Source organism: Podarcis gaigeae (assembly GCF_964106915.1).
Source record: "Podarcis gaigeae genome assembly, chromosome: 1".
Classification (NCBI taxonomy): domain Eukaryota; kingdom Metazoa; phylum Chordata; class Lepidosauria; order Squamata; family Lacertidae; genus Podarcis; species Podarcis gaigeae.
The window spans coordinates 43,801,948-43,826,204 of record NC_139678.1 but is presented as its reverse complement, the minus strand read 5'-3'; the positions used below and the strand labels follow the sequence as shown (position 1 = coordinate 43,826,204).

Genomic DNA, 24,257 nt, shown 5'->3' with positions numbered 1-24,257 from the left:
AATAGTTTTATTATATACAGTGGTACCTTGGGTTAAGTACTTAATTCGTTCCGGAGGTCCGTTCTTAACCTGAAACTGTTCTTAACCTGAAGCACCACTTTAGCTAATGGGGCCTCCTGCTGCTGCCGCGCCACCGCCGCACGATTTCTGTTCTCATCCTGAAGCAAAGTTCTTAACCCGAGGTACTATTTCTGTGTTAGCGGAGTCTGTAACCTGAAGCATATGTAACCCGAGGTACCACTGTATATGCCTCCCATCTGACTGGGTTGTTCCAGCAAAATACTAAAACACCATAAAACACCTGGAGATTACTAATGCTTTGCATATTCTCTCTCTCTCTCTCTCTCTCAGACTTCCCTGATGTGCCCCCTCCACTGACACCAGCACCTCCCAAAAAATCCAAATTCAAAAGTGCCCATGTTCATTTTGATGAGGATCCAGGAGAGCAGTTGGATCGCAGTGATCAACACATCACAGCTGTCTTCAGCAAAATAATTGTGCGTCCTGTTTATAAGAACTACAATAATAGTGATTAAACCTCTGATTGACCTGTGGTAATTATTGATAAATACCCAAGCTGGGGCAGTATGCATTTAAAATTAAACTGATATAATCCTTTAGAGTAACCCAGATATTGCACACACGCATTCCAAAGCAGAAATTATGTAATTTGTAACTATACATGTTTTTACTTATTGTTGTTTAATTTATTCTTCTTTGCTGGGAAATGAAGCCTTCTGGGGCTCAAAGGCACCTTCTGACCACTGAATTTATAGGAAGCTGCTTTGTATGGAGTGAGTGCCGCCTTACTGACAGGTGCTCTCTGAGGTTCCTGCATTGCAGGTGGTTGGACTCGATGACCCTTGGATCCTTTACAGCTCTATGATTCTATGAGGTCAATGGTCCTTCTTAGCCCTGCTGCCGGAGATCTTTAGTGTAGTAGCTACACTAGAGCTTGGCTTCATATACCCAAGAGCAAAACACATGGATTGGCTATCAAAACAGTGTATACATATATTTTACCAACATGCATTTACCATGTCCTTCTTTCAAGGTACATATATCTGTTTAAGATGCCCTTGGTATTTGACATGAGACACATTTATTTTGTATTTGGGGATGTGCGCCCCAGTAGAAAAGGTCAAGCAGAACTTAGCCCATGTTGCGAACAAGTTGTTAGGTGTGAAAGGTGGTGGGGAGGAGGCGCTTACCTGACCTTCTGACAGGTAACTCACTGCTGCTTTCTAGGAGAGTAATCTGAAGAAACACAAACCCCTGTGTTGCAAAATGTAACAATCTACAAAGATGCAAACGCAACACATTGGACATTAGTGGATCAGTGCCCACTAGCATGATCCCCACTAATATGAATATTTCATTGATAATTATTCACTGATGAAGACTTTATTCTGAAACAGTTGAACTATTCCAGATATACTGTCCTTTTGAGACTTTTGTGAGACGTCTTCCTTTGAGAGACAGCTTGGCGTTCCTCGCTATTCATTGAATTGTTTGATTCTTTGTTTGACTCTGATACGTATAACAACTTGTAGTTACTTGAATATTTTGTGAGATGTGTTGTATGATGTATACATCATTTTGAGGTGGCTTATTCGTATATTTTGAATGACATCATAACCGATTATATATTCACTAACAGTTATTAGCGCTGTGGGTTAAACCACAGAGCCTAGGACTTGCCGATCAGAAGGTCAGCGGTTCAAACCCCTGCGACGGGGTGAGCTCCCATTGCTTGGTCCCTGCTCCTGCCAACCTAGCAGTTCGAAAGCACAGCAAAGTGCAAGTAGATAAATAGGTACCGCTCCGGCGGGAAGGTAAACGGTGTTTCCGTGCACTTCTCTGGTTCACCAGTAGCAGCTTAGTCATGCTGGCCACATGACCCGGAAGCTTTCTGCGGACAGATGCCAGCTCCCTCGGCCAATAAAGCGAGATGAGCGCTGCAACCCCAGAGTCTTCCGTGACTGGACCTAATGGTCAGGGGTCCCTTTACCTTAGCTTTCTAGGAGAGAGCAGGGCGAGGGTGTCCAGATTGACTTACCCTGTGCGTATGCACCACACTGACCTCCCCCACCCCCAGTAAACAGCCGTGACTAACCTGCTGGGAGGCCAAGTACGTATCTCTGCTCCACCCTTCCATTAGCAGCCTCTGGATGTGACAGAGGCGGTCAGTCATTCTGTTAGAAAGGCTGCAGTTCTCTGCCCCCTTAACTGGAAGCAAGTCTCTTTGACCTCAGTTACAAATAATGAAGTTACAAATATTTAGTAGCCTGTTTGGATCTAGGCATGTGCGGATATGCTTCAGTTGTGAAATCACACCTTGTGAAGGACACAGCTGCACTGTTGTATTTGTTGCTAGAAATCCATGGGTTAACTGACGATTCAACACCGGTTTTGTTAATGCCAAGATAATGTTTTTATTGTCTAGTAAGAATTTGTTTCTGGTCTCTTGGCCTTTTTTACAATTTATGCTACATTGTCTTAAAAAATACATAATGAAAGTTTTTTTAAAAAACCATGAAAGTGTTGATGGTTGGCAAGTGTCTTTCAGTGAGGCATCTCTCAAGTGACACAATTCTATGCATTTTCTGGGGGAAAGGATGGAGCTGTCCTCGTCCAATGCTGATGAACCTAGCGCCTCTTTCATTCTTAGAAGTAGGCCACTCTTAGACAAGTACAAAATGAAAACTGAAGTGAGGAGTTTTTGCAACAGCTACTATCTCATAGCTGAGGAAAGACCTGAGCAGGAGTCTAAGGCCAAACTCCTTCTGCTGAGCCATTGTAAAGCACTGTAATGCTTTAATGAATGAAACCAGTATTCATTTGACATTGTGTCTTTGTGGCAGGAACGTGACACAAGCACTGCCAACGTGACCATGCCTGTCTTCACTGGAGATGCGTTTCCCAGAGTCTTTCACAGGTCCGAAATAAAAACAGAGGTAAGAAAAGCAGCTTCACATTTATCAGCCCCCTCGCCTCCTGTTTCTGCTTTGTTTAGCTTACCTTCACCTCACAGAGTGTTTGTTGTGGGGGAGGAAGGGAAAGGAGAATGTTAGTCGCTTTGAGACTGCTTCGGGTAGTGATAAAGCGGGATATCAAATCCAAACTCTTCTTCTTTTAGTTCTGTGTATTATGCTTCATCATAATGCAATCTGCTGCTGATGGACTTTTTGTGCAGCCAAAAATGCTTTAAATAAATAGAGGAAGTGTTGGGGCTTCTAGGGCGTTACATAGGAGACTCGGCAAACTGGATGCAGTGAGTTACGTTAAAAGCGCACATGTTGGATTTTCAGTTGTGTGTGATGAGTCTGCTAGATGGATGGGACGTTGTTGGGCTTTGGTTGGATTTTGGGAGGCAGTGGCTGGCTCATGACAGCCATGGGGCTTCCTCGAGGGGTCACCAGCTTGACCCCAAGTGTGGGACATGCCCTTGATTTGGTTTATCCCCTTAGTGGCAAGGTCTGGAAATAGAGCAGGTTTTTGTGACTCCTGTTGTCATTGTCACACCACTTCCTGGTGAAGTTTAGCCTAACGGTACTGAACATTTTATTCCATATTTCCAAAATTGATGAAGGAAGCCATTCTAAACTTTCGGATACCTGCTAGCACTGAGTGGTGGATTCACATTAGTGAAGTGTAAGATAAAGCAATACATTATCTATCACATTCCTTCAGTGCCCTTTACAAAGCACTTTCCTTACTTCTGTGCAGTTACGTGTGTTTCCAGTGGTTCTCTGCCCAGTTTTTACTACCATAGTCATTTATGAATCTTAGCAGAGCCCTGAAATTACCTGGGGTTCTTCCTAGTTTAGTGGAGTCTGAACTGCATTTTTGGCATGCTACAAAATGTGGTTTTTTTGGGGGGGGGGGGGTTCTGTGGTGTGGCCTTGTGTTTCCCTGCACCTCTGGCCTATTCACTTACATTTGTACTATGGGAGCTGCAGTCAGAATTGGCAGACACTCCCATCAGACTACTGATTGGAACTCTAGGAGGCAACAGCTCAGAAAACAACGGAGAGAAGGGGAGAACATGCAAGAGTTTTGTCTCCTGGGAGACAGCATGGACTTGAAGTGCTGGAGCATCTGAAAAGCTTGTTACAGGGAATGCTGTTTTGCTTTTTAAATAAAAAAGCCTGTCTTTCGAGCGCATTGCAAAGTTTTCTATTGTGGTGTGCGATGTTGGTTTTTGCCATTTTGAATATAGAAGGTGCTACTATTTGTCTCTGTTTTTTAATATGCTGATGGGAGACATGGGCCGCGATCCAGAGAGTCTCTTCTGCATGCACAGACAGGCTTTTGCATGCTGATCCAGCTGTTTTGGCTCTTGTTGGAGGGAAGCAAACCTGCATCCACAGAAACTCTGCTGCCAGTTTCCACACAGTTCATGGTGTGCATATCGGTCGTGCAATCTTGGCTGTAGCAATATATCATTTTTCTTTCCATCGCAGCTTCTTGGCTTAGTATCATCAAGGTGGATATGCTTCATGCTGCTTTTTTCTTAACAATAGTAAGTCTCTGATAGAGCCTGAGTGTAGACGCTATGCAAATTTTAAAATCCATTAGTTAAGCATTATTCATCAAATTTATTACTGTGAAATTCTTGCCCTCTTACGGTCCCAAAATCTTCAGAGATGGCTTTTCCAAGACAGTGAAGTCTGTTTATCCTCAGAAATGCAAAGCATTCAGATAAGCAGACTCTTGGATTAATCATAGAGGCAGAGTGGAACAAGCTAGTCAGAATTTACCTACAACAAGATGCTTTCTTGCGTGCTGCATTTTGTCAAGAAATGTATTTATTTTCCTCTTTCTGGTGTTTAAACACTTAACAGCGAAGTAATATATTACATCGTATCTGGGAAAGAGTGAGGAAGGGCTGTGACTCTGTCTCTCTCCACCCCCCCCCCCCTTAAAATTGTCTAATCTACAGCTTGCAGTTGAAGACACAATATAGAAATCCATGTTGAAGGCAGCAGAAAATCTGGATAACACATATTGACCCAATTGGAGTGGGTGACAGGAATGTTGATGAATTGGTTTTTTTGGTTATATGAGAAAGACATAGGAGTGTTTACTTGCTGTTTTGTCTTCTTGCAGGCAAAATCAGCAGCTGGAAAGAAAAGTATCTTTGCTCAGAAGATAGCTGCTAAGAGGGCAGCCGAAGTGGCTCAAATATCTTCTCTTTCTCTTGAGGAAGCTGAACAGACAAATGTAGGATCAGCAGCTCCAGATGCTGCCCTACCTTCTGAAGCCTTGGAGACCCAATTCCGCAGGGGTGAGGAAGGTAAATGTTGATACCTGTGGAGCAAGTCTTCTCAGTTCCTGATGGCATGTGGAAGCCTTGAAGATGCTTATTGAATATTAGCATAGAGAAGCAAGTATCTCCTTAAAAGGTTGTGCTGGTGAGCCCTAGCATTGAGGCGGTGATCCTGCGCACAGTTACATTGGAGTAAGCACTATTGAACTCAGTGGGACTTAATGTCTGAGACTACATGCACCAGATTGTAAATCAACTCAGTGGAGTATGTTGTCAGTTTAGGTTTACTTATGAATACCACTCACAGTGCCCTTTGTTTTTAGATAAGCCTGCTGGTAGTGTACACAGTCAGCGGTCAAGTATTGTCACTGGGAAAGGTCTTGGAAGCCTGGGAGGAGAGCAAGAAGCCCAGAACATCCACAAGGAGAACCTGGAGAAGCTGCAGTCCATGTCTCAAGAGCAGATCTTGGAGGAGCAGAAACGACTGCTGGCTCAGCTAGGTACGAACTTCTTGCTGACTTCTGTACACCTTATTCAGTGATTTGGATTAACCCCCCCCCCACTCTGATTTTTAAGGATCAGGGCAGTTACCTTCAGTTTTGAAAGCACAAAACATAACATGAACTCTACACAAAAGAACGTTGTCCAAAGCAGCAAAGCCAGCTTCAGACATGTGGAATCATTCCCAGGACTCGCTTCCACGCTTGAAGATTTCCTGTTGGCATGTTTAATTTATGCAGCCGACTTTGTAACAGGCACACAAACTGCAAAGCCTCTTTCACAGACCTCATGGGTCTGTTGAAGTTAGCTGCTTACATTAATTTTTTTGGACGGGATGCTTCTGAGACACAAATGTGATATCGTGTCTTTATCTTGCAACCTGAAAAGCAGTCATCTGTCTGAAGGCCAGGTGGGAGGGGACCTGATGAGGATATGAGTGGGGATATTGGTTTTGCTTGTTACTATGTTATGCATTTTTATGTTTTTATATTGTCAACAACAATTAATAATAATAATAATAATAATCCAGTGGTACCTCGGGTTACATACACTTCAGGTTACAGATTCCGCTAACCCAGAAGTAGTACCTCAGGTTAAAAACTTTGCTTCAGGATGAGAACAGAAATTTTGCTCCGGCGGTACAGCAGCAGAGGGAGGCCCCATTAGCTTAAGTGGTGCTTCAGGTTAAGAACAGTTTCAGGTTAAGAACGGACCTCCGAAACGAATTAAGTACTTAACCCGAGGTACCACTGTAATAGCATCAATCACTATTGACTGAAAGAATTGACGCATGCATCAAGGAGGAATTTTAATGCTGACAGTATTTTGTCCCATTTTCATGGTTATCAGATCCTAGTTTACTTGCATTCTTAAAGTCACAACGTGATGGTAAGGCAACTCGGGAAGGAGAAAGCCAAAAGCAGCATGAGAGGCCAGGAAAGCTTCTTCATCCAGAAACACAGCCTAGACCCCAGCATGAAGCAGAAGAAACTCTGAAAGCTCCTTTGTTACAGAAGCCAGTGATGGAAGAGGAGGAGGGCATGGAGGAGTCCGTGCAAACAGAAGTTGGTACAAGAATGGAGGATAGCACAGGTAAGGAACAGTTACGCGTTGTTGCAATGGATGAGCAAAATTTCCAAGTTTCCATATAATATACATGCTTGTTCTTCCAGGGTTTTGATCACTGCTTCAATTCTAGAGGCCAAGTATTCTCAACTCAAATCTGTTGTGCAAATGAAACAATTGCAGGGCCGTAATTTTGCTTTGTCGTACAACTAAGAAGAGGCTGTTTTACCTGACCCAACCTCAGGGGGTGTGGGGGTGGGAAACTTGCTACATGCAGTTTTCATATATTTGCTGGTGTTGCAGTACTCTCTGGCAAGGGGTGGCAGAGATGAAAAGTATGGCAACTACAGATGCAGCTGCTGATAAGAGTAGTTTTGAATGGCACCTTCACTCTCACTTCTTGGCAGACTGCATGTCCTTTGGGAACAATCAATATGTTTGGGTTTGTTTTTTTTTGTGTGTGTGTGTATATATATATATATTTGCTGCTGCTGATTCATTCACTGTGTGGCACTATATGGCAACATTACCTGCTCCTTGTGAACATATGCCCGCTTCGGGGACTCCCCCTGCCCCCACAGTCTCTTTCAGCTACAGTCTCTTTCTGCTTCCACTCTGAGATGACCCTAAACCCATTTTTACTGCAAGGTGATTCTTGCTTCCCAGAAGCGATGTGTTTGAAGTTAACAACAGAGCTGTCAAATTGGGCAGAGGCTTTGTAGGAAGAATCAGCAAAAGGATCTGATTTGTGAGATTGGAGAACAAGGATGAACAGTAGGAAGTTTGGGGACTGGAGAAAGAAGTATGCTAGCAATGAGTCCAGGAACCACATCATTGGCCGCTTGCTCTGCAGAAGTGAGTGAAGATAAGTCGGAACAGGTTTTAGTGGCTGCACCTGCAGAAGCTGCTAATGTAGCTCGGTCTCCATTGCGGCTTCTACAGCACTGCGGTGTTGGGTGAAGCCAGTGAGAAATTGTTGTGGTTTTCAGGAAGGAGATTGACTGCCAGGTGGAGTTACTCCCCCAAACTAGAACTTGCTGTGAACAAAAGGCCTTTGGTTGTGGGTGGAGGAAGCAGATTTCGGTAGCTGCTTAAAGCTAGCTGGAATCTCTCCCAAGACAGATAAATCCTGTGAGGTTTAAGAATCCTGTGTTTAGATTACGGTATATTCGTCCTCAGTGTAGATTACCTAGGCTTAAAAGGCACACAGCTTGAGGTATTGGTTGATTGGCAGGCTAGAGGGGCACCCACTTTCCATCCCCTTCAAATTGTAGGAATGGGGATAATATGTGCATTGGAGGAAATACATTGTTTATGATGCCTCAAGATTGGAGTCAAATCCGTAAGAGGGACCTGTGGGCTTCTGCTGGAGCTTGTGTTCTGATGATGATATGGATCAATAATACCCTTTGTACTCTTGCCATATCTGCAGGTCCCTTTCTGTTTCCTGTACTTAAGTGATCTGGCTAGTGGGTCCAGATTGAGTTACCTGCAGGCAGTTCTTGCTAAAGGACAGCCAAAAGCAGTTGCTCATTGCCTCTGTTATCCCCAGACAATGAGGGAAGGCATTAAAAAAAAAATTGAGGGTGGGGCGGGGAGAGAAAAGGTTCTGCCTCAAGGAACTTACATCTTAATTTCCACAGTGATGGGAGGAAGAAATGGTAAAGAGAAAGCAGAGCAGACTCAGGGCTTCATTTCAGTTGCAAATGTGAGACCTTGAGGGGTCAGGCCAGAATCTCTGAGGCCTTCATCTTGGTCAGTTTGGGGATCCTGTTCTTTAGCTCCTTGCCTCAGCATTTCGTTGCAATAAAGCTCCAAGTGTATTCCAGAAGGGCTGCAGCTCAGTGATAGAGCAGGAGCTTTCAGACAGAAGGCTCTGAGTTGTCCAGGTAGGGTTGGGAGAGGCCTCAGTCTGAAATCTTGGAGAGCCACTGCCTGCCATCATGAATGATAATTGAGCCAGGTGGGCCAACAGCCTGACTCTCCACAAGGCAGCTTTCTGTGCTTCCCTTAACAAACAAACCACAACCCATGAAGTCGATCCAAGAGGACAGTTAACCTCCTTGGTTTTACTGAGTTCTTGGGACTGCAGAAACAAGGGGAAGGGCCCTAGCTCAGTGGCAGAGCATCTGCTTTGAGCGCAGAAGGTCCCAGGTTCAGGCCCTGGCATCTCCCCACATAGGGCTGGTGGGAGAGAGCCCTGTCAATTTCAATCAGTGCAGAGGATACGGAGCTGGATGGACCAGTGGACTGTCTTGGTATAAGGTAGCTTTCTGGATTGCCAGATACCTGGCAGCCCACGATACATGGCCAGTAGTGCCTGGCTCTGTTGGCCACAGTTTGTGCAGACCTGCTCTGTCGTAAGCTTTAATTTGAAACTTCCCTGCTTTTATTCTTTTTTTCATCCTGTTCCTTTCCCTCCCGCCTTGTTGCATTCCTCTCTTCTTGAGTGTTTTACCTCTCCGCTGCCTCTCTGCCCCGGCCCTATACTTGTGCTGGCTGTTTCCTTCTGTCTGATCCTTTGTTGTGCTATATTCTCTGGGTCTCCCTGCCTCGTGGAGCCTGCTTAATGAGATCTTTGAATCGCTCTTGGATTTGAGCGGTGTGGTTTGGTGCGATAAGGGGTGGTGTTTACTGTTTCTCTTCTTGAGAGAGCAGCTTTAATGTACAAGAGGAGGGAAGGGAGAAGAAGCGAGAGCAGGTGGATTAGCACTTCCGCAAGAGCCGCTTCCCCTCCCCTGCCCACAATTTCTTCCCCCCACATTTTCATATGCTTTCCTGCATTGGGTTTTAGTTTTTAGCAGGCTGGCGCTAGAACAATAGCTTGTTAAGGTGCACTGCTTGAAGAGAAATGTTGGGTATTTCCTCTGCACCAGGATGGGGGGTGGGGTGGGGAAGGTCCTTTGAGCCTTAAAAAATGTGGAGATAGCAGCAGATTGATAGCAAAGGATTTATGAGATTGCATATTGGGAGAGGAGAAGCAAGATGTGATTGCGGAGGGAAGCAGAACTTGGTTCTGGGAGGAGAGGGAAAGGTGTGTTGAACCAAGGAAGGGCAACTGTCCGTGGGGTGACTTAGTATATCGTTGGGAAGAGAGGAGCAATTATAAAAATCAATGGAGCTTTTCAAGCTGCCCGAGGTTATGCATGCAGCACATTGTGCCCAGCAGGAGACGTATTATTAATTTTGCATTAGCACTTAGCATTGGAAAGCTGCCACTGTTGATGCCAAGGAGTAAATTCATCTTGAATAGACTTAGCAGCAGCCATGTTGCCAGAGGGAAGAAGGCAGCCTGTGCTTGCAACGGGAAGAGAGCAATTAATTCAGAAGGGGAAACCCATTCTCAACAAGGTCAACGATTTGGGCTTCTGATTCTCAAGGTCCCTCTCAGGTGGGGCCACAGTGTGCTTTCCGTAACAAGGGTGTGTTGATTTATATCCCATCCTTCCTCCGAAAGGGGTTCGAAATCCCCAGTGGACTTTCTTTGCTGGAGTGGAAGCAGAGATTGCAGCTTGCAGTCAGAGCTCAGTGACAGAGCACACGCTTCACATTCGGGGCTGGGCGATGTTGGGTTTTCAACATGGCAGTGTAGTTCCAGCCCACCTTCCTGGGCAAAGTCCGCAAGGTGGTGCAAAACCACCCTACCTGCCCCTTGCGGAGAGGGGCTGCTGGCGAGCGGCAGACCTGCCGGCATCATCAAAGAGCCCCTCCACCACCTGGTTGCCTTCTACCAGGAGGGTGGGCTCCATCTTTCTGGGAGGAAAGGCACAGCATGCACCCCAAGGCGAAGGCCAAGCAAGGCTGCAGGCCCCATTCCCACTCCTACTTGAGTGCAAGCAGGAGCAGGGTTGGGGCTCTCTCAGCTGGGAAGGGCAGGCTTCGCGCTTCCCAGCTGAGCAGCCGCGATGAGCCCCCATCCCACCACTGGTTCCTGTGAGCCAGTGGCGGGTCGGAGCCTCGTTGAAACTGCTTTGCTGAGGGGAGGGCAGCAGCACGTTCCTCAGCCCAAGCAGTTCAAAGAAGCAGAGGGAGGAACAAGCTGTATTGGCAACTCACTGATCCAACTTGTTTCTCCCTCTGCCAGGGCAGAGTGCAATGGTGGTTTCACCACCGATATACTGCCGAGTGAAGCTGTCGTCACGGTCTCCTCCCAATACCGGTCCTGAGCTATATATTGATATATCGCCCAGTGCATGCTTCACATGCAGATGATCCCTGGTTTCACTCTTGGCTGTCTGTGAGCTAAAAGGCTAGCAAGCGATTGAAAACCCCTCTATCTGAGACCTTGGAGAACTATAGCTGCTTAGAATAGACAGGTAACTGATGAGGTGGGTAAAAATGACCCAAGGTTTGGGGCTCAAATGACACACTAAACTGAAGTTAAGCAGGAGCTAAGGCTTCTGAGACATCAGAAGTAGAGACATTACCTTGCCAACAAAGGTCCGTATAGTAAAAGCTATGGTTTTCCCAGTAGTGATGTATGGAAGTGAGAGCTGGACCATAAAGAAGGCCGATCGCTGAATAATTGATGCTTTTGAATTATGGTACTGGAGGAGACTCTTGAGAGTCCCATGGACTGCAAGAAGATCAAACCTCTCCATTCTTAAGGAAATCAGCCCTGAGTGCTCACTGGAAGGACAGATCCTGAAGCTGCGGCTCCAATACTTTGGCCACCTCATGAGAAGAGAAGACTCCCTGGAAAAGACCCTGATGTTGGGAAAGATGGAGGGCACAAGGAGAAGGGGACGACAGAGGGCGAGATGGTTGGATAGTGTTCTCGAAGCTACCAGCATGAGTTTGACCAAACTGCGGGAGGCAGTAGAAGACAGAAGTGCCTGGCGTGCTCTGGTCCATGGGGTCACCAAGAGTCGGACACGACTAAATGACTAAACAACAACAAAGGCTTCTGATCTCCTTGTAGCTGCACTAGAACACAGGATGGGGAAGCTTGCAAGCCTAGGGTGATATCTGCACCCTATTCCTCCCAAGGGCTAGTAACATTTTAGCCACACAGCAAATAGTGTAATAGGTTTATTGCACTTTCCCAAGGACCTCTGTTGTTGAGCAGGGTTTCAACCAGACTTCCTCTTGTGCAAGTTCCACAGCACTCTATGCCATGTGTCCCAGAAGACGTAATGGTGCATGTGAGGGAGCCTGGCAAAAGCCTCTGTAATCTTCTCCAGTTAATGTATGTAGGAGGCATTTCTCTGCAACACCTTCCTCCTACTCTGCTTTATGCTGTCATGGTGCCGATGAATCTGTGGCTGAATCCGAGAACCAGAGAGCCAGAACTTTAGCAGATGCAGTGATTTGGCTTGGTGGGGGCTGTGCTTGTAAAACAGTGTGCAGGAGAGAGCCAAGCTGCAGGAAATGGCACTATAGGCTGACTATATGTTGCACGCCCAATTCTGAAAAACAAAATATAAGCTTGGAAAGGTTCAGTGCACATTCACCATCCGGGCTGCCAGGTTGTGTTTCTCTAAAGGGGTTTCTCATCAGTTCAACAATCTGCTGATAATCCTAGAATACATAATAGTCTTCCCCCCACTGTTGACAAGATTGCAATACTAGTGTCTGGTGGTACACATTACTAATTTGACTCAGAGCATGGTTTAATCCGCCTTCTCCATTTAGTGATTAATGGAGAGGGGAAAAACAAATACCAGAAGACTCTTCTGCTTCTTCCTGCTTCACACCCACCCCACTGGTGTGTTTGTTCTTCATTCTAGCATTTCTTTAAAAAATATATAATGGAGGTACAATGGTACCTTGGGTTACAGGCGCTTCAGGTTACAGACTCTGCTAACCCAGAAATAGTACCTCGGGTTAAGAACTTTGCTTCAGGATGAGAACAGAAATCGTGCTCTGGTGGCGCGGCAGCAGCGGGAGGCCCCATTAGCTAAAGTGGTGCTTCAGGTTAAGAACAGTTTCAGGTTAAGATCGGACTCTATTTCTGGGTTAGCGGAGTCTGTAACCTGAAGCGTATGTAATCCGAGGTACCACTGTAGTCCAAAGATAAGCAATAGGTAATGGTTGAAAATAAGCTGTTACTGTAATTTTACTAGAGCTTTGTTTAACTTGATTTGGATGCTTACTCCATTACTAATTGTAAGCCCCATTGTCCTAGAACAACATTCCAGAGTTAACTCAGTAGATTTATCTCAAGAGGTTGTCAAGGTGCTAATTGTTCCTTCTATTGCTGCCTAGTCTATAATGCTAAATAATTGATCTTCTTGGTGTTCCAACCATTAAAAAACTTATTGGCTATGCTCAAAGTCTCCTATTCAGTTGTTGCTGCAGAGCCAAAATGTATAATTAGTTGATTTTTTCCCCCTTTCAATTTCTCACTGGCTCTTTGTGAAGACCCAGAATTCTAAACATTATCGCTCGTGAGATGGCAATAATGGAGCCCTCTGAACTTGCCTTTCAAGACTCTTACTTTCCAATATTATCGGTTTTCTCTCCTCGGTATCTTTATTTTGAGACTCTTTTCTTAGGGTTGTTGGAGTGCAGTTTAAATCATTAGCCTCATGTTATTCTGTGCTCTTGATTTTCTAATCTGATTGTATTCACTCCACGTCCAAGTTGATATTCAGCTCATCTTCATTTCAGCTGCAAATTTTATTAACGGCGCCATCCACTTTCCTTCTCCAGATCTTATGGAAGATTAAACTGTTGGTGGACCTTTGATGTTTATGTATCAATGATGAGTCAGTCTCTGAGCTTTTCCCCCTTCCCCTTGTAGTGTCATAAAAGCAGTATTTGATGCACTTCTTCAGAGCCACAAATGTTGACAATGAAAGTGATGCATGCTCTGCTTTCACGCTCAAGAATAACAATGTCTGCCTTTGCTTTCCCAAAAGGTAGTGACCTTCCAGTGAAGCCTCAGAAAGAGTGGCTCCACATGGACACTGTGGAGTTGGAGAAGCTGCAGTGGTTGAAGGACCTCCCTGAACCTCGGCAGAAGAAAACCAAAAAGGTCAGGAGAATAAAACACAGTCCCTTCTTTCTTGCTTTCACATTAACTTCCCCCTAGAAAATTGGTAGGTAACCTTTTTCAGCCTGAGGGCTGCCTTCCTTTATGGGAACCTTCGGGGGGCGGGGGGCAGGCTGCATCCCAGTAGGGGGGCAGAGGCAAAAGAGCAATGGGTGTGACTCTTGCCTTGGTAACAGTAGATTACACTCCAGCCATGAAAAAGCTGTTTCTACACCCACCCACCCCCACACCACTTTCCATCCTCCTTCCAGGCCAGCAAGAGGCATTATCTCAGTTCAAGGAGACATTCTAGCCAGGCAGAAGCCCTCAAGGAGGGTGTGGCCTGGAAGAGTCAATTTGGCCTACAAAGAATCCCAAAGGCCAGACAGAGGTGTTTGAAATCGCCCAGGCACCAGTTGCGGGTTCAGTTGTGACCATGTGAAGATGTCTTGTCATCAGGTTTGGCAACTAACATCTCCACCATCTGGCTGGTGTACAGTAGCAGTTTCTGCTCCCCCCCCCCAATATCCCAGCATCTAAAGACACTGCTGCGTGGCAGCCGGCTGACTGATCTGTGGAGATGTCTTGTCGCTGTTTAATCCTGTATTGTTTCATTTGATGTTTTAATGTATTGGAAACCGTTCTGAGACATTTTTTCTTTAAGATATAAAGCGATATAGAGATGATGATTATAATAATAATTTCACTGTAAAAGAAAATGGCACCTAGACAGTCCATTGTGGTGGCCGTAACCTAGGTTCAAGGTGTCATTTGGTGGTTATTTTATATCTCTGAGTTTCTAACCCTAACAGACAGAGAGACCTGGAGGACCACATTTGGTCCCTAGGCCACAGGTCCCCTTCCCTAGAACATGTTGTCAGCAAAAAATGGTAAAAGTTGGCTTGGGTAGTTAAGGGTTTTAGATCCTACTAAGTGTGAGCAGCTAAATTGGTAGAATAGCTGAATGGCACAGTAGACAATAAAGGTTATAATTTTATTTGTTTCTTTTTCCAATAGGCAATGCAGGCACGCTTCAATCTGAAGGGAGATCTTATTCCCCCAGATAAAGACCTCCCCACACATCTGGGCCTACACCACCATGGAGAGGAAGCAGAAGTAAGGGGAGAACAGCCTTGATCGCTAGAACATGCTTGTGATCTCATTGCATGTTTGACTCTCTTTCCTGTCTTTCCTTCTTAGGTAGTCCTGGGCTAGGTGGTCTGACCATTAATGATTCTCAGTTGAAGGCATCTAAAGTACTTTCATGCTTTCAAAAATGGAAGAAGCAGAGAATTAATTACTGTGAAATAAGATTGCTACTTGGAGCAAGATTTCTTTTTCTCATCACATACGAGGATGGGAAATTCCCTCACCCTCCTCTTGAGTAGCAGTAACCTATTGAACAGTAGATCCCAGACTATTGGATAGTGTAGTGTAGCATTCCAATGAGTGTTTCTTCTGGGAAGGCTCAGTTTTTGGTGTTTTGCTTAGAGCCTAATGGAGCTTTATAAAAAAGGGTGACTCCTACTATAACCTCCATCAGGTTGGTGCTCAGCGACCTTGGAATATTTCCCCATGCTTTCTTTGTAGCGTTTGATGTGTCTTGCATGCTTGACTCATCTAAAGCTTAGCACAGGAACCTTGTGGCCCCTGCTCTCTGCATGTGTTGCACTGTTACCTGGATTGTGTGGTGCGATTGGCAGAGGACAGTCCTGTTGACTTCTTTGCTTCTTTCAGAGTCTGTTCAGGTGAAAGGATGGTGTCTCTTCAGTAGTATGTAATGTAACACAATGATAGATACCCTAATGTCTGGATGTTTTATTTTTATGCTAGAGGGCTGGCTACTCGCTCCAAGAGCTCTTCCACTTGTCTCGCAGCCAGGTCATTCAGCAAAGGACTCTGGCTTTGCAGGTGCTTGGTCACATTGTCCAGAAGGTGAGTTAACCTTTGTAGGGGTGACAAGAGAGAAACGGCGTGGCCAGGTTTCTTCTGATGTCACAAAAACCATCTCCACATATACCAAATCACCAATGTGCTTTTTGGTTTCTGATCTTGTTCACCTTTTAATTGGCCCTAGGGAATCTCTAAATTAAGACAGTTTGGTGACATGCAAGACATCCACAGGGTTTGATCTGAAGTGGTCATTTTTGCAAAGTTGAAGAATGACCACGGTGCTCCAACAGAAAGCTTCCCACTGTGACATTTCAGTGATCAAAACAGCCTTCCCCAGCCTGACACCTCCAGATGTTGCTTTAAGACTGACCACTAGCTGTGCTGCTAAGACCTGATGGAAGTTGGAGTTTAGCAGCAAAGCTGGAGGGAGTCAGCCTGGGGAAGGCCGTATTAAAACATTTTTGAAGGTTCCTACCTCCTTAATGAGTAAATAAAACATTATTTGGATCTCTCCATATATTTGGTGACTAGACTGAAATCTTACTAGTCTTCTGATGCTGTTATCATGTTATTATCTAACCTGAAAGGTTTGAGTGATGTTCTTTTGCACATTTACCTGGGAACAAGCACCACTAAAACCTAGTGTGGATTGTTTCTGAATAAACATGCATAGGAATTGGCTCTCAGTTAAGGGAAACAAAAGGCAGCTAGCAGTTTAATTCACTAGCGACTGCCAAATCTGCTAATGGTGAAGTTTCAGAAAAATCTGCTGCATTGTATTAATTTGTGGTTTAGTTGAATACGTTGGCTATTGGGAACAGCCAAATTAGGTTCTTAAGTGCTTTAAAGCAACGAGAAAAGGTTATGAAGTCTGGCAGAAATTGGCCCTAATTGTATATTGATGTAAGCCAGAATCTACAGATCTTGGCTGGCTTAGTCCCCACTGGTAGACCATCATTGTTTGTGGAATGCATAGAGGATGTGCGGGTGGGAGTGGAGGGGCCTGATTCCATTATTGTGCTTTGGAAGCACTCACAAGGCCTCCAAAGCACAGGGCAAACGTCAGAGACAAGAGAGATGACCACACCTTGGCAGAATTCCAAGGGAAGAACATTCCCCCTCGAGGCCAGAGATGCAGCTGCCCATGGTGTATTTAGTGCTCTCATTTGTGGAGCCCTAGGGAGAAACTCAGTTGCCTTATAGCTGTGTGCATTTTGCCAGAGGATAAGAATGCAAAAGATATCAATCTTCATCATAAAAAAAGAGAAAATGTCATGATTTGAAGTGGAAGAAGTGGAATGGATTTGCTGCCATCAGTTTCCAGTCTAAGGACTTCCGGGAAAGCGTCCCTGTGCAACATTGGTGGCTGCCTTCTAAAAACAACAACTCTCTCTCTCTCTCTCTCTCTCTCTCTCTCTCTCTCTCTCTTTAACCTTTGTCATTGTGGTGTGTGTTTTCAGGCCAAGGCAGGGGAGTTTGCCTCCTTGCTGAAAGGAAGTGTCCTGCGTGTGCTGCTTGACGCTGGTTTCCTCTTTTTGCTTCGCTTCTCCTTGGATGACCCAGTGGATAATGTCGTTGCAGCCACTGTCCACGCCCTCCATGCGCTGCTTGTCTCTCCAGATGATGAGGTGTCTATCTGTAGAACCCAAGAATCCATGTAAAATAGTTTTGAGTGTTGGTATCAGTAGGGATAGATCTCCGTGTTATTAAGGGCTTCTGCTCCCTTCTGCTCAGTGGTGGGGCAACTGCTTTGCATGCAGAAGGTCCCAGGTTCAGTCTCCAGGCAGGGCTGGGAAACACTCTTGTCTGAAATCATGCAGAGCCACTCCCAAGTGTGGCCACATCTCCTTGTAGTGTGCCATACCACTGGTGGATGGCGCCAGAGACAGAAAGTGGATAGAGCAATTGATGTGGCTCTTAGCTTTGTGTCAGCAGACCACATTCCAGCGATCCACACATTTTTCTCCAACTTTGCTATCCAGGCAAGCAAGGGGCGTTATCATAGTTGAAGGACACGTTCCAGCCAGGCAAAAAGCATTTAAGGAGAGTATGGAACAGGGCTGATGAGGGGTAAGACCTAGGGGCTGAGTTCCAAGGGCCAGAAAGAGAGGCATGGAGAGCCACATTTGGCCCCTGAGCCTAAGGCTCCCATCCTCTGGTGAGAGACACTACTGAGTTAGATGGACCAGTGTTCTGACTCTGCATGAGGCAGCTCCCTCCTTGGGCATTAAATGGATCCTTTGCATTTTATGTTTCCAGAAGAACAATTCTGGGTCCATGCCTTTAGAACTTACTGTGAATATTTGTTTGTTATAGTTTATTATTATATTCTTGTCCTACCTTTAATCCAGGAAGCTGAAGGTGGTTCACACACTTCTCTCCTCTTCATTTTATCCTTGCAGCCGCCCTGTGAGGTACGTTAGGCTGAGGGGCAGTGACTGGCTAAGTGGGCATTTGAACTATGGTTTCTCAAGTCCTAGTGCTGCCTCTCACACCATTTATTCCAGTAATTTCTCTGGGAGGGCTCTTTCCAAGCCTTGCTATTGAAGACGCCTAGGAGTGGACATGAGAGCATCCTCTCCTCCTTTTTCGACAGCTGTTCAGCAAGAACTAGCTTCTTGTTTTTCATTTCCTTGCAGGAGTGTCTGGACAAGACATTTTCATGGTACCAGGGTATCACTGTCTACCCTTTTATCCCGAACGAGGGCGAAGAGGAGGAGATGGAGGAGGAAGATGAGAATGAGGGACAAGCTCCAACCCAGAAGGCACCGGGGAAAAGACCAAAGGATGAAAACAAACCAGATCCAGAAGTGGCACAATATGATGCCATAAAGGTAAAACCTCTAGTCACTTCCAGAACATTGTCAATAAAGCAGTATCTGTGTAAAAAACACACACAAAAAACATACATAATCTGTTACAGATTCATAGGCTGAAGTGGAAGTTTGCTGAGCCATAATTGGGGCTTTTGTATTAGACTTACAAAATCTTATTATTATCTCCAAGGGACTGCTAAAGACCAAGATTCTTCAGCGCATGAGATACATTCTGGAAGTAATGCGACCTGTGCCTTTGGTAGTCCTGGAGAGTCTAGACATCCTAACGCGCATAGGAAGGCACTCTACTGAAGCATGCAGTCGGGTAGGTACCCGTGTGTGTGTTCTCTGGGTCAGAGAAAATGCCAATTGAGGTGGAAGAATAGAGATCATTTGCGAATATTTCAGATTCCTTAGATATACTTGGCCAGATGGTAAACTTTTTTACATTGCTGCCCTGACAAATAAGTGGCTTTGTGCTGCTCTTAAATATTCTCTCTTAAATGTCTGTTTTGCAGATTCTGGATTGCCCTCGCCTAGTTGAGATGGTCATCAGAGAATTCCTCCCCACCCAGTGGAATCCAAGAGTAGCTGAACCTGGGCAGTTGCTCACAAGCCTGCATGGAGTTCCATGCGCCACTGCCATGAAGCTAATGAGAGTCTTGGCATCTGGAGGGAGGAATGTGGCTGCCAGGCTGGTAAGGGCCTCTCCACTTAAGCTATTTAAACTGGGGGGCAGAAGTTCAAAAGATGGTTGAGACAAAAAGAAGAAGAAGCCTGGTTACTGAGCTGCCTGAGAAACAGTTTCTATCCAAATGCAATTTTGGTTTTAAACGCAGTGTAAGGTAGTCTTTATGTGAGTATATTATATTCAATTATGGGGTATCAGAGTTTTTAGGGGCTATCCAGGCTGGGATAGCTGGGATAGCAGGCTTGTGGGTGGTGGCACCTGCCCTGTGGAACGCCCTCCCACCAGATGTCAAAGAGAAAAATAACTAGCAAACTTTTAGAAGACATCTGAAGGCAGCCCTGTTTAGGGAAGCTTTTAATGTTTAATAGGTTATTATATTTTAATGTTCTGTTGGAAGCCGCCCAGAGTGGTTGGGGAAACCTAGCCAGATGGGTGGGGTATTAATAATAATAATAATAATAATAATAATAATAATAATAATAATAATAATTTTGAATGTCTGATGTAGATTTTTTTCAATTTCATTGTTCTGTATGGGACAATGACAATAAAGATTATTGTATTGTACTCAATTTCCCCAGAGATGGCTGACCGGTCTGTTGGCATTCTCTATAGATCCACACAGACACACATCAATTTTTGGTACAATGGAAACAAATCATGTGCTTGAAATAAGTAATGCTTGGAATTCAGATTTTCTAAAGAACTTTTATGTGGAGGTAAGGTAGGGGAAGGTGTAAGAAGTACTTTGGTTGCAGAGGGCAAGGGGAAAGTGGATGAAGGACAGGCACTGAGATGGGAAGGTTCAGTGCCAAGGAAGTACAATGGGAAGTAAGAAGAAAAGGAGTGTTCATTTTTAACGCTGCTTCCATTGATTTCCATGAAACTTTAAGAAAGGGTAGAAGCAGTGGCAGGAGGTCGGGTGGTAGGGTAGCACCACTCACCTGACCTTGTTCCGTTGTGTCATTGCTGCTTACTGAAATGCAGAGGTGGCAGGACAAGGTGGTGGCAAGTTTGGGTGTGGTGCAATTGCACTGGCAGAGTCAGTCTGGTGTGTTTGCACTGTGCCAGCCTCCCCACCTCCTCTCCTCTCCTCCTCCTCTGCTTCCCAGTAAGTAGCAGCAATAGGACTGACTGGAGGTCATGTGGCTGCCGCCGCCACACCAAGCCATCTGCTATTGGGTATGAGACCGGCTGACTCACTCCCAATGATCCATCTGGTCTAGCACGCTTCCCATAGCAGCCAACCAGTTACACGCAGAAAGTCCACAAGTAAGGGATGCTAGCAACTGCTGTTCCATAGTTCAGTGCATGTGATTGTGGATTTAACCATCATGGTCACCAGCCATTGACAGTTCTATCCCTAATGGACTTGCCCAATCCCATTTTAAAGCCCTCTCCTCCAGTGGCTATCATTAGGTGTTCCTCCTCGGATGTCCGTATGGGTTACTCTCCCCTAAGGTCCTGCATCTTACTCTGCTGTCTGCTTATTATTCACAGCTTAATAAGTTCGAACTGAAGAGTCGGCTGGGTCGCTTCGTAGCTGAAGATCCCAAAGACCTTCCCCTGAGGATAGAGGAAGCCATAAGGATGAACACTGAAGCTTTCCGCTTGTGGGCTGTGGCCACCGGCTACGGTCAGGCCTGTGATCTCTTTGGGTGTGTTTTCAGAATAAGGCACATCTTCTGGGGTTTCTCCCTACCTGCCAAAAAAGAAAAACCCTTGCCCAGCTGCAGCATAGGAAACCTCTTCTCACCATCACCATCCCTGTGGTTGAGTTTGGTGCAATTGCACTGGCAGAGGCAGTTTTAGTGTGAACCATAGTGATGGCTCACCATAGTGGTTGATCTTCCATTCCCTTCTCCACCTGCGTATTGCATTCTTTCTTTTGCAGTAGGCAGGAGAGGAAGGAGCTTGTATAAACTGCAGCAGCGACTTGGCAGGAGAGAGGTATATCTCTCCCATGTCATCAAGAACATTAGAAGGCCACATCTGAGAAGATCAATAGGGTTTTTTTGCCCCTGTTAATCTCTAAACCAGGATGGCTAACAAGCGGGAAAAACACACCAATCCACACCAATCCACCAGGGAAGTCAGTTTGACAAGAATCTAGGAAGCAAATAATGACTGTCTCTGAAATGGTCTCTTAGCCTCCTTTTCTGCAACATCCCCTGAATGAAGGAGGTTGGAATTGAGGTGAGGTATCTGTGGGCTCAGTCACTGGGCTTGTTAGCGAGGCCCGTATCTGAGGCTTGCAGATTTGAGGCTGCTCATTAGCAGGGAGAGGTGTTGACGCTTCTGGGCCAGCAGAAAATCCAGTTCTCCAGACTGGTTTTCACAAACCAGAATGGGTCCACTTTGTAATGGTTATGTATGCTCAAATGCTAGTTTTGTATCAGTGAGTGACACTAGGTGCAGCTGATCATTGCCACAAGAACTGATCCCTAAACAGCTGTATTCAAACCAGCAACCAAAGTAAATTGGTAATGAGTGATACTCTTTTCTGCAAAGTTGCCTTGTTTTACATCTTCAAATTTTGGCATATAGGCTGTTCTGCCTGCCATGACCATGTAAGATGTTAATTCTCTTATCTTTACTGAGAAAGATGTTAACAATGTAAGTAAGGTTGAAATGATGTCTTTCGGTTGCATAGGAAAATCCTCATTTCTGTTCAAGCTTTTAACTTTTCCTGCTTTTAAAAAATGAACTTTTGGTTCATTTTATCAAACGCTTTGAGAAGCAGAAAGCCTTTTCTCTGCAGAATATGGGTCAGTCACAAAGTCCTATGGGATTTTGGATTGTGTACAAACAAATTATTTGTAACAATGAGTCAATGTCCTGTGATTCCCCCCCCCCACCTCATACATTTTCTCCAATTTACAGGGATCTCTATCCTGTGCTAATGAAGATGGTCCCAACCCTGGCTCAATTGGCTGGCAGTTTTCAGGAGAACAACTCTCTATTTGAACTTTCTGTCCAGCGAGCTACAGCCATGGTGACTCTGCTTACTCAAGTGACACAGACGGCCAGCTGCAGGGCAGAACTGCAAGCCCAGCTTAGCAGGTATCACCACCTTCTCTTGCCAGTCGTGTGTGTGTGTGTTCCTAAAAAGGCACGTTCTGCAGTAGCAGCATGAGTTTGCATCACTCACCGGAGTGCTTTATTACTATTATTATTATTATTATTATTATTATTATTATTATTTATTTGTAAAGGTTTTTGTTTGAATTTTTAAACCAGATGTCAAGGCAGATTACAATATAACAAACAGTACGCAAGTAATAACAGTTAAAAGAGATAAGAAATAGCAGATATAATGCTCTAAACTAAAACATGAGGGAGATGATGAATTAACAACTTAGTAACATAAGTTACAATCACACCAAAGGTCCATCTAGTCCAGCATCTCAAGCAAAGGCCTATGGGAAACTCGAAAGTAAGACACGAGGGTATTGGCCCTCACCTGCTGTTCCCTAGATGCCAGTCATGCCTTCTGTTAGGATCCTGAAATGTCCTCTTTTTTGTCCAGTGCCCTTTTTTATAATTTTTACTAAATTTTTCCAAATTACATTTCCAAATATTCATTTAGACAACCTTAAATCAATGACTGCTTCTTTTTCCTTGGTTCATTTTGCATACCACACATCCCTGCATATTTTACATGAACTAAACCATTCAGTAATCCATTATTACATCCATCAAAGCACTGTTGAATTTATCTTAGAGCTACCTGCGTTTTTAAATGAACACAATTTTCACCCATATATTCAGTAAGCATTTTCCAGTCTTCCTTAAACATATGTTCTTGTTCTCTTATTCTGTATGTTAAATCTACAAGCTGTGTGTATTCCATCAGTTTAAGTTGCCATTCTTCTTAGCTTGGGACCTCGCTCATTTTCCGTTTTTGGACTAGCAAAACATGGGCCACAGTAGTAGCATACATCTTTTTTGACACCTGGGAATTTCCCTCTGAATTATCCCCGACAGAAAGGACTCTGGGTTTTTTGGGGGAAAGGTACTTTAAACCATTTTTTTCAATTCATTGTATATCATTTCCCAATACTTTTACCCTTTTACAAGTCCACTTTTTGTCCAGTGCTCTTGTGTGAATCCTCGTGCCAGAGCGCTGGAACAGAAGGCACTTTGGTATGTCCCTGTTGATGAGTGCCAGAGCACCTTCTGGTCTGGCGCTCTGGGACTACCCTGCACACGATCGCCAGAGCACCGGACTGGAAAGTGCTCCCCTCCTGACATCCTGATTTGGGGGACAAAATATCGGTGTGGAAGTGGTATACAGCAGCCATTGATTTTAAAAAGCCTGCCCAAAAAAGAACAGCCTTCACAGAAGCCAACAAACGGTCATACGCTGCCTTTCATTTGTCAGGGGACCTTGCATGCAGGGTTCCCATCAGATTCCAGTTCATACATTGAGCAGACTCAGCTCTGTGTAGCTTCAGCGAGGTTGCTGCGTTATCTGCTTGAAAACCATTCCCTGCCTGTATGTGTGGATGTTTTTCCTCCACATAATGGCAATGCAAAAGTCAGAGGTAAACTTGCCCGTACCTGGCAACCAAGAGGCCTTATCCCATATCAAAGACACATTCCATCCAGGCAGAAGCATTTGCAAAGCCACAAGATAAACCATCCACCATATCAGGTTCTGTCTAAAGGGTAACTGAGCAAGGGAATGGGTTTGTGAGCACAACCTTATTATTTGCCTTTATTCTTGTTTTTAGAGAAATTTCATTTTGAACGAGAGCTGTGGCACTCCTGCTTCTAAGAATCGAGGGTGCCATCGCATGTCAGCTTTCTGCAATGCCCAAATAACACTCAGCACTAAATGTAGGGTTTGTTGAAATTCTGCCGTTAAGTGCTTCCTTACAAAGAGAAACTAGCAGTTAGTGACTTGGCTCTCTCTGAAATATAGGTGAATCAATTTCTCTGGTTTTTCTTTCAAATGGGCTGTGCAGAATTCTCATCACTTGTTTTGGGAAAGTGGCACTTGAAGTGAAGGGCAGGAGAGGATTTAAAATGATGGGGGGG

General features: G+C 44.9%; 1 protein-coding gene and 1 long non-coding RNA gene across 6 annotated transcripts in view; both read left to right on the top strand.

Moving 5' to 3' along the window:
• Positions 1 to 24,257, top strand: part of LOC310847759 — a 148,333-nt gene that overhangs the window by 108,499 nt on the left and 15,577 nt on the right. The gene's annotated exons all lie outside the window — the stretch shown is intronic.
• Positions 1 to 24,257, top strand: part of RPAP1 (RNA polymerase II associated protein 1) — a 45,737-nt gene that overhangs the window by 5,903 nt on the left and 15,577 nt on the right. For 4 of the 5 annotated variants that reach the window (XM_083744230.1, XM_083744231.1, XM_083744232.1 and 1 more), the window contains 14 exons: positions 352 to 497; positions 2,865 to 2,957; positions 5,113 to 5,299; positions 5,596 to 5,772; positions 6,623 to 6,865; positions 13,702 to 13,817; positions 14,832 to 14,930; positions 15,648 to 15,749; positions 17,168 to 17,335; positions 18,347 to 18,541; positions 18,714 to 18,848; positions 19,042 to 19,221; positions 20,715 to 20,872; positions 22,098 to 22,277. In XM_083744230.1, coding sequence (XP_083600356.1) covers positions 352 to 497; positions 2,865 to 2,957; positions 5,113 to 5,299; positions 5,596 to 5,772; positions 6,623 to 6,865; positions 13,702 to 13,817; positions 14,832 to 14,930; positions 15,648 to 15,749; positions 17,168 to 17,335; positions 18,347 to 18,541; positions 18,714 to 18,848; positions 19,042 to 19,221; positions 20,715 to 20,872; positions 22,098 to 22,277 — 2,179 coding nt within the window. The remainder of the gene's footprint in view (positions 1 to 351; positions 498 to 2,864; positions 2,958 to 5,112; positions 5,300 to 5,595; positions 5,773 to 6,622; positions 6,866 to 13,701; positions 13,818 to 14,831; positions 14,931 to 15,647; positions 15,750 to 17,167; positions 17,336 to 18,346; positions 18,542 to 18,713; positions 18,849 to 19,041; positions 19,222 to 20,714; positions 20,873 to 22,097; positions 22,278 to 24,257) is intronic. The other variant, XM_083744234.1, reaches the window with a different exon arrangement.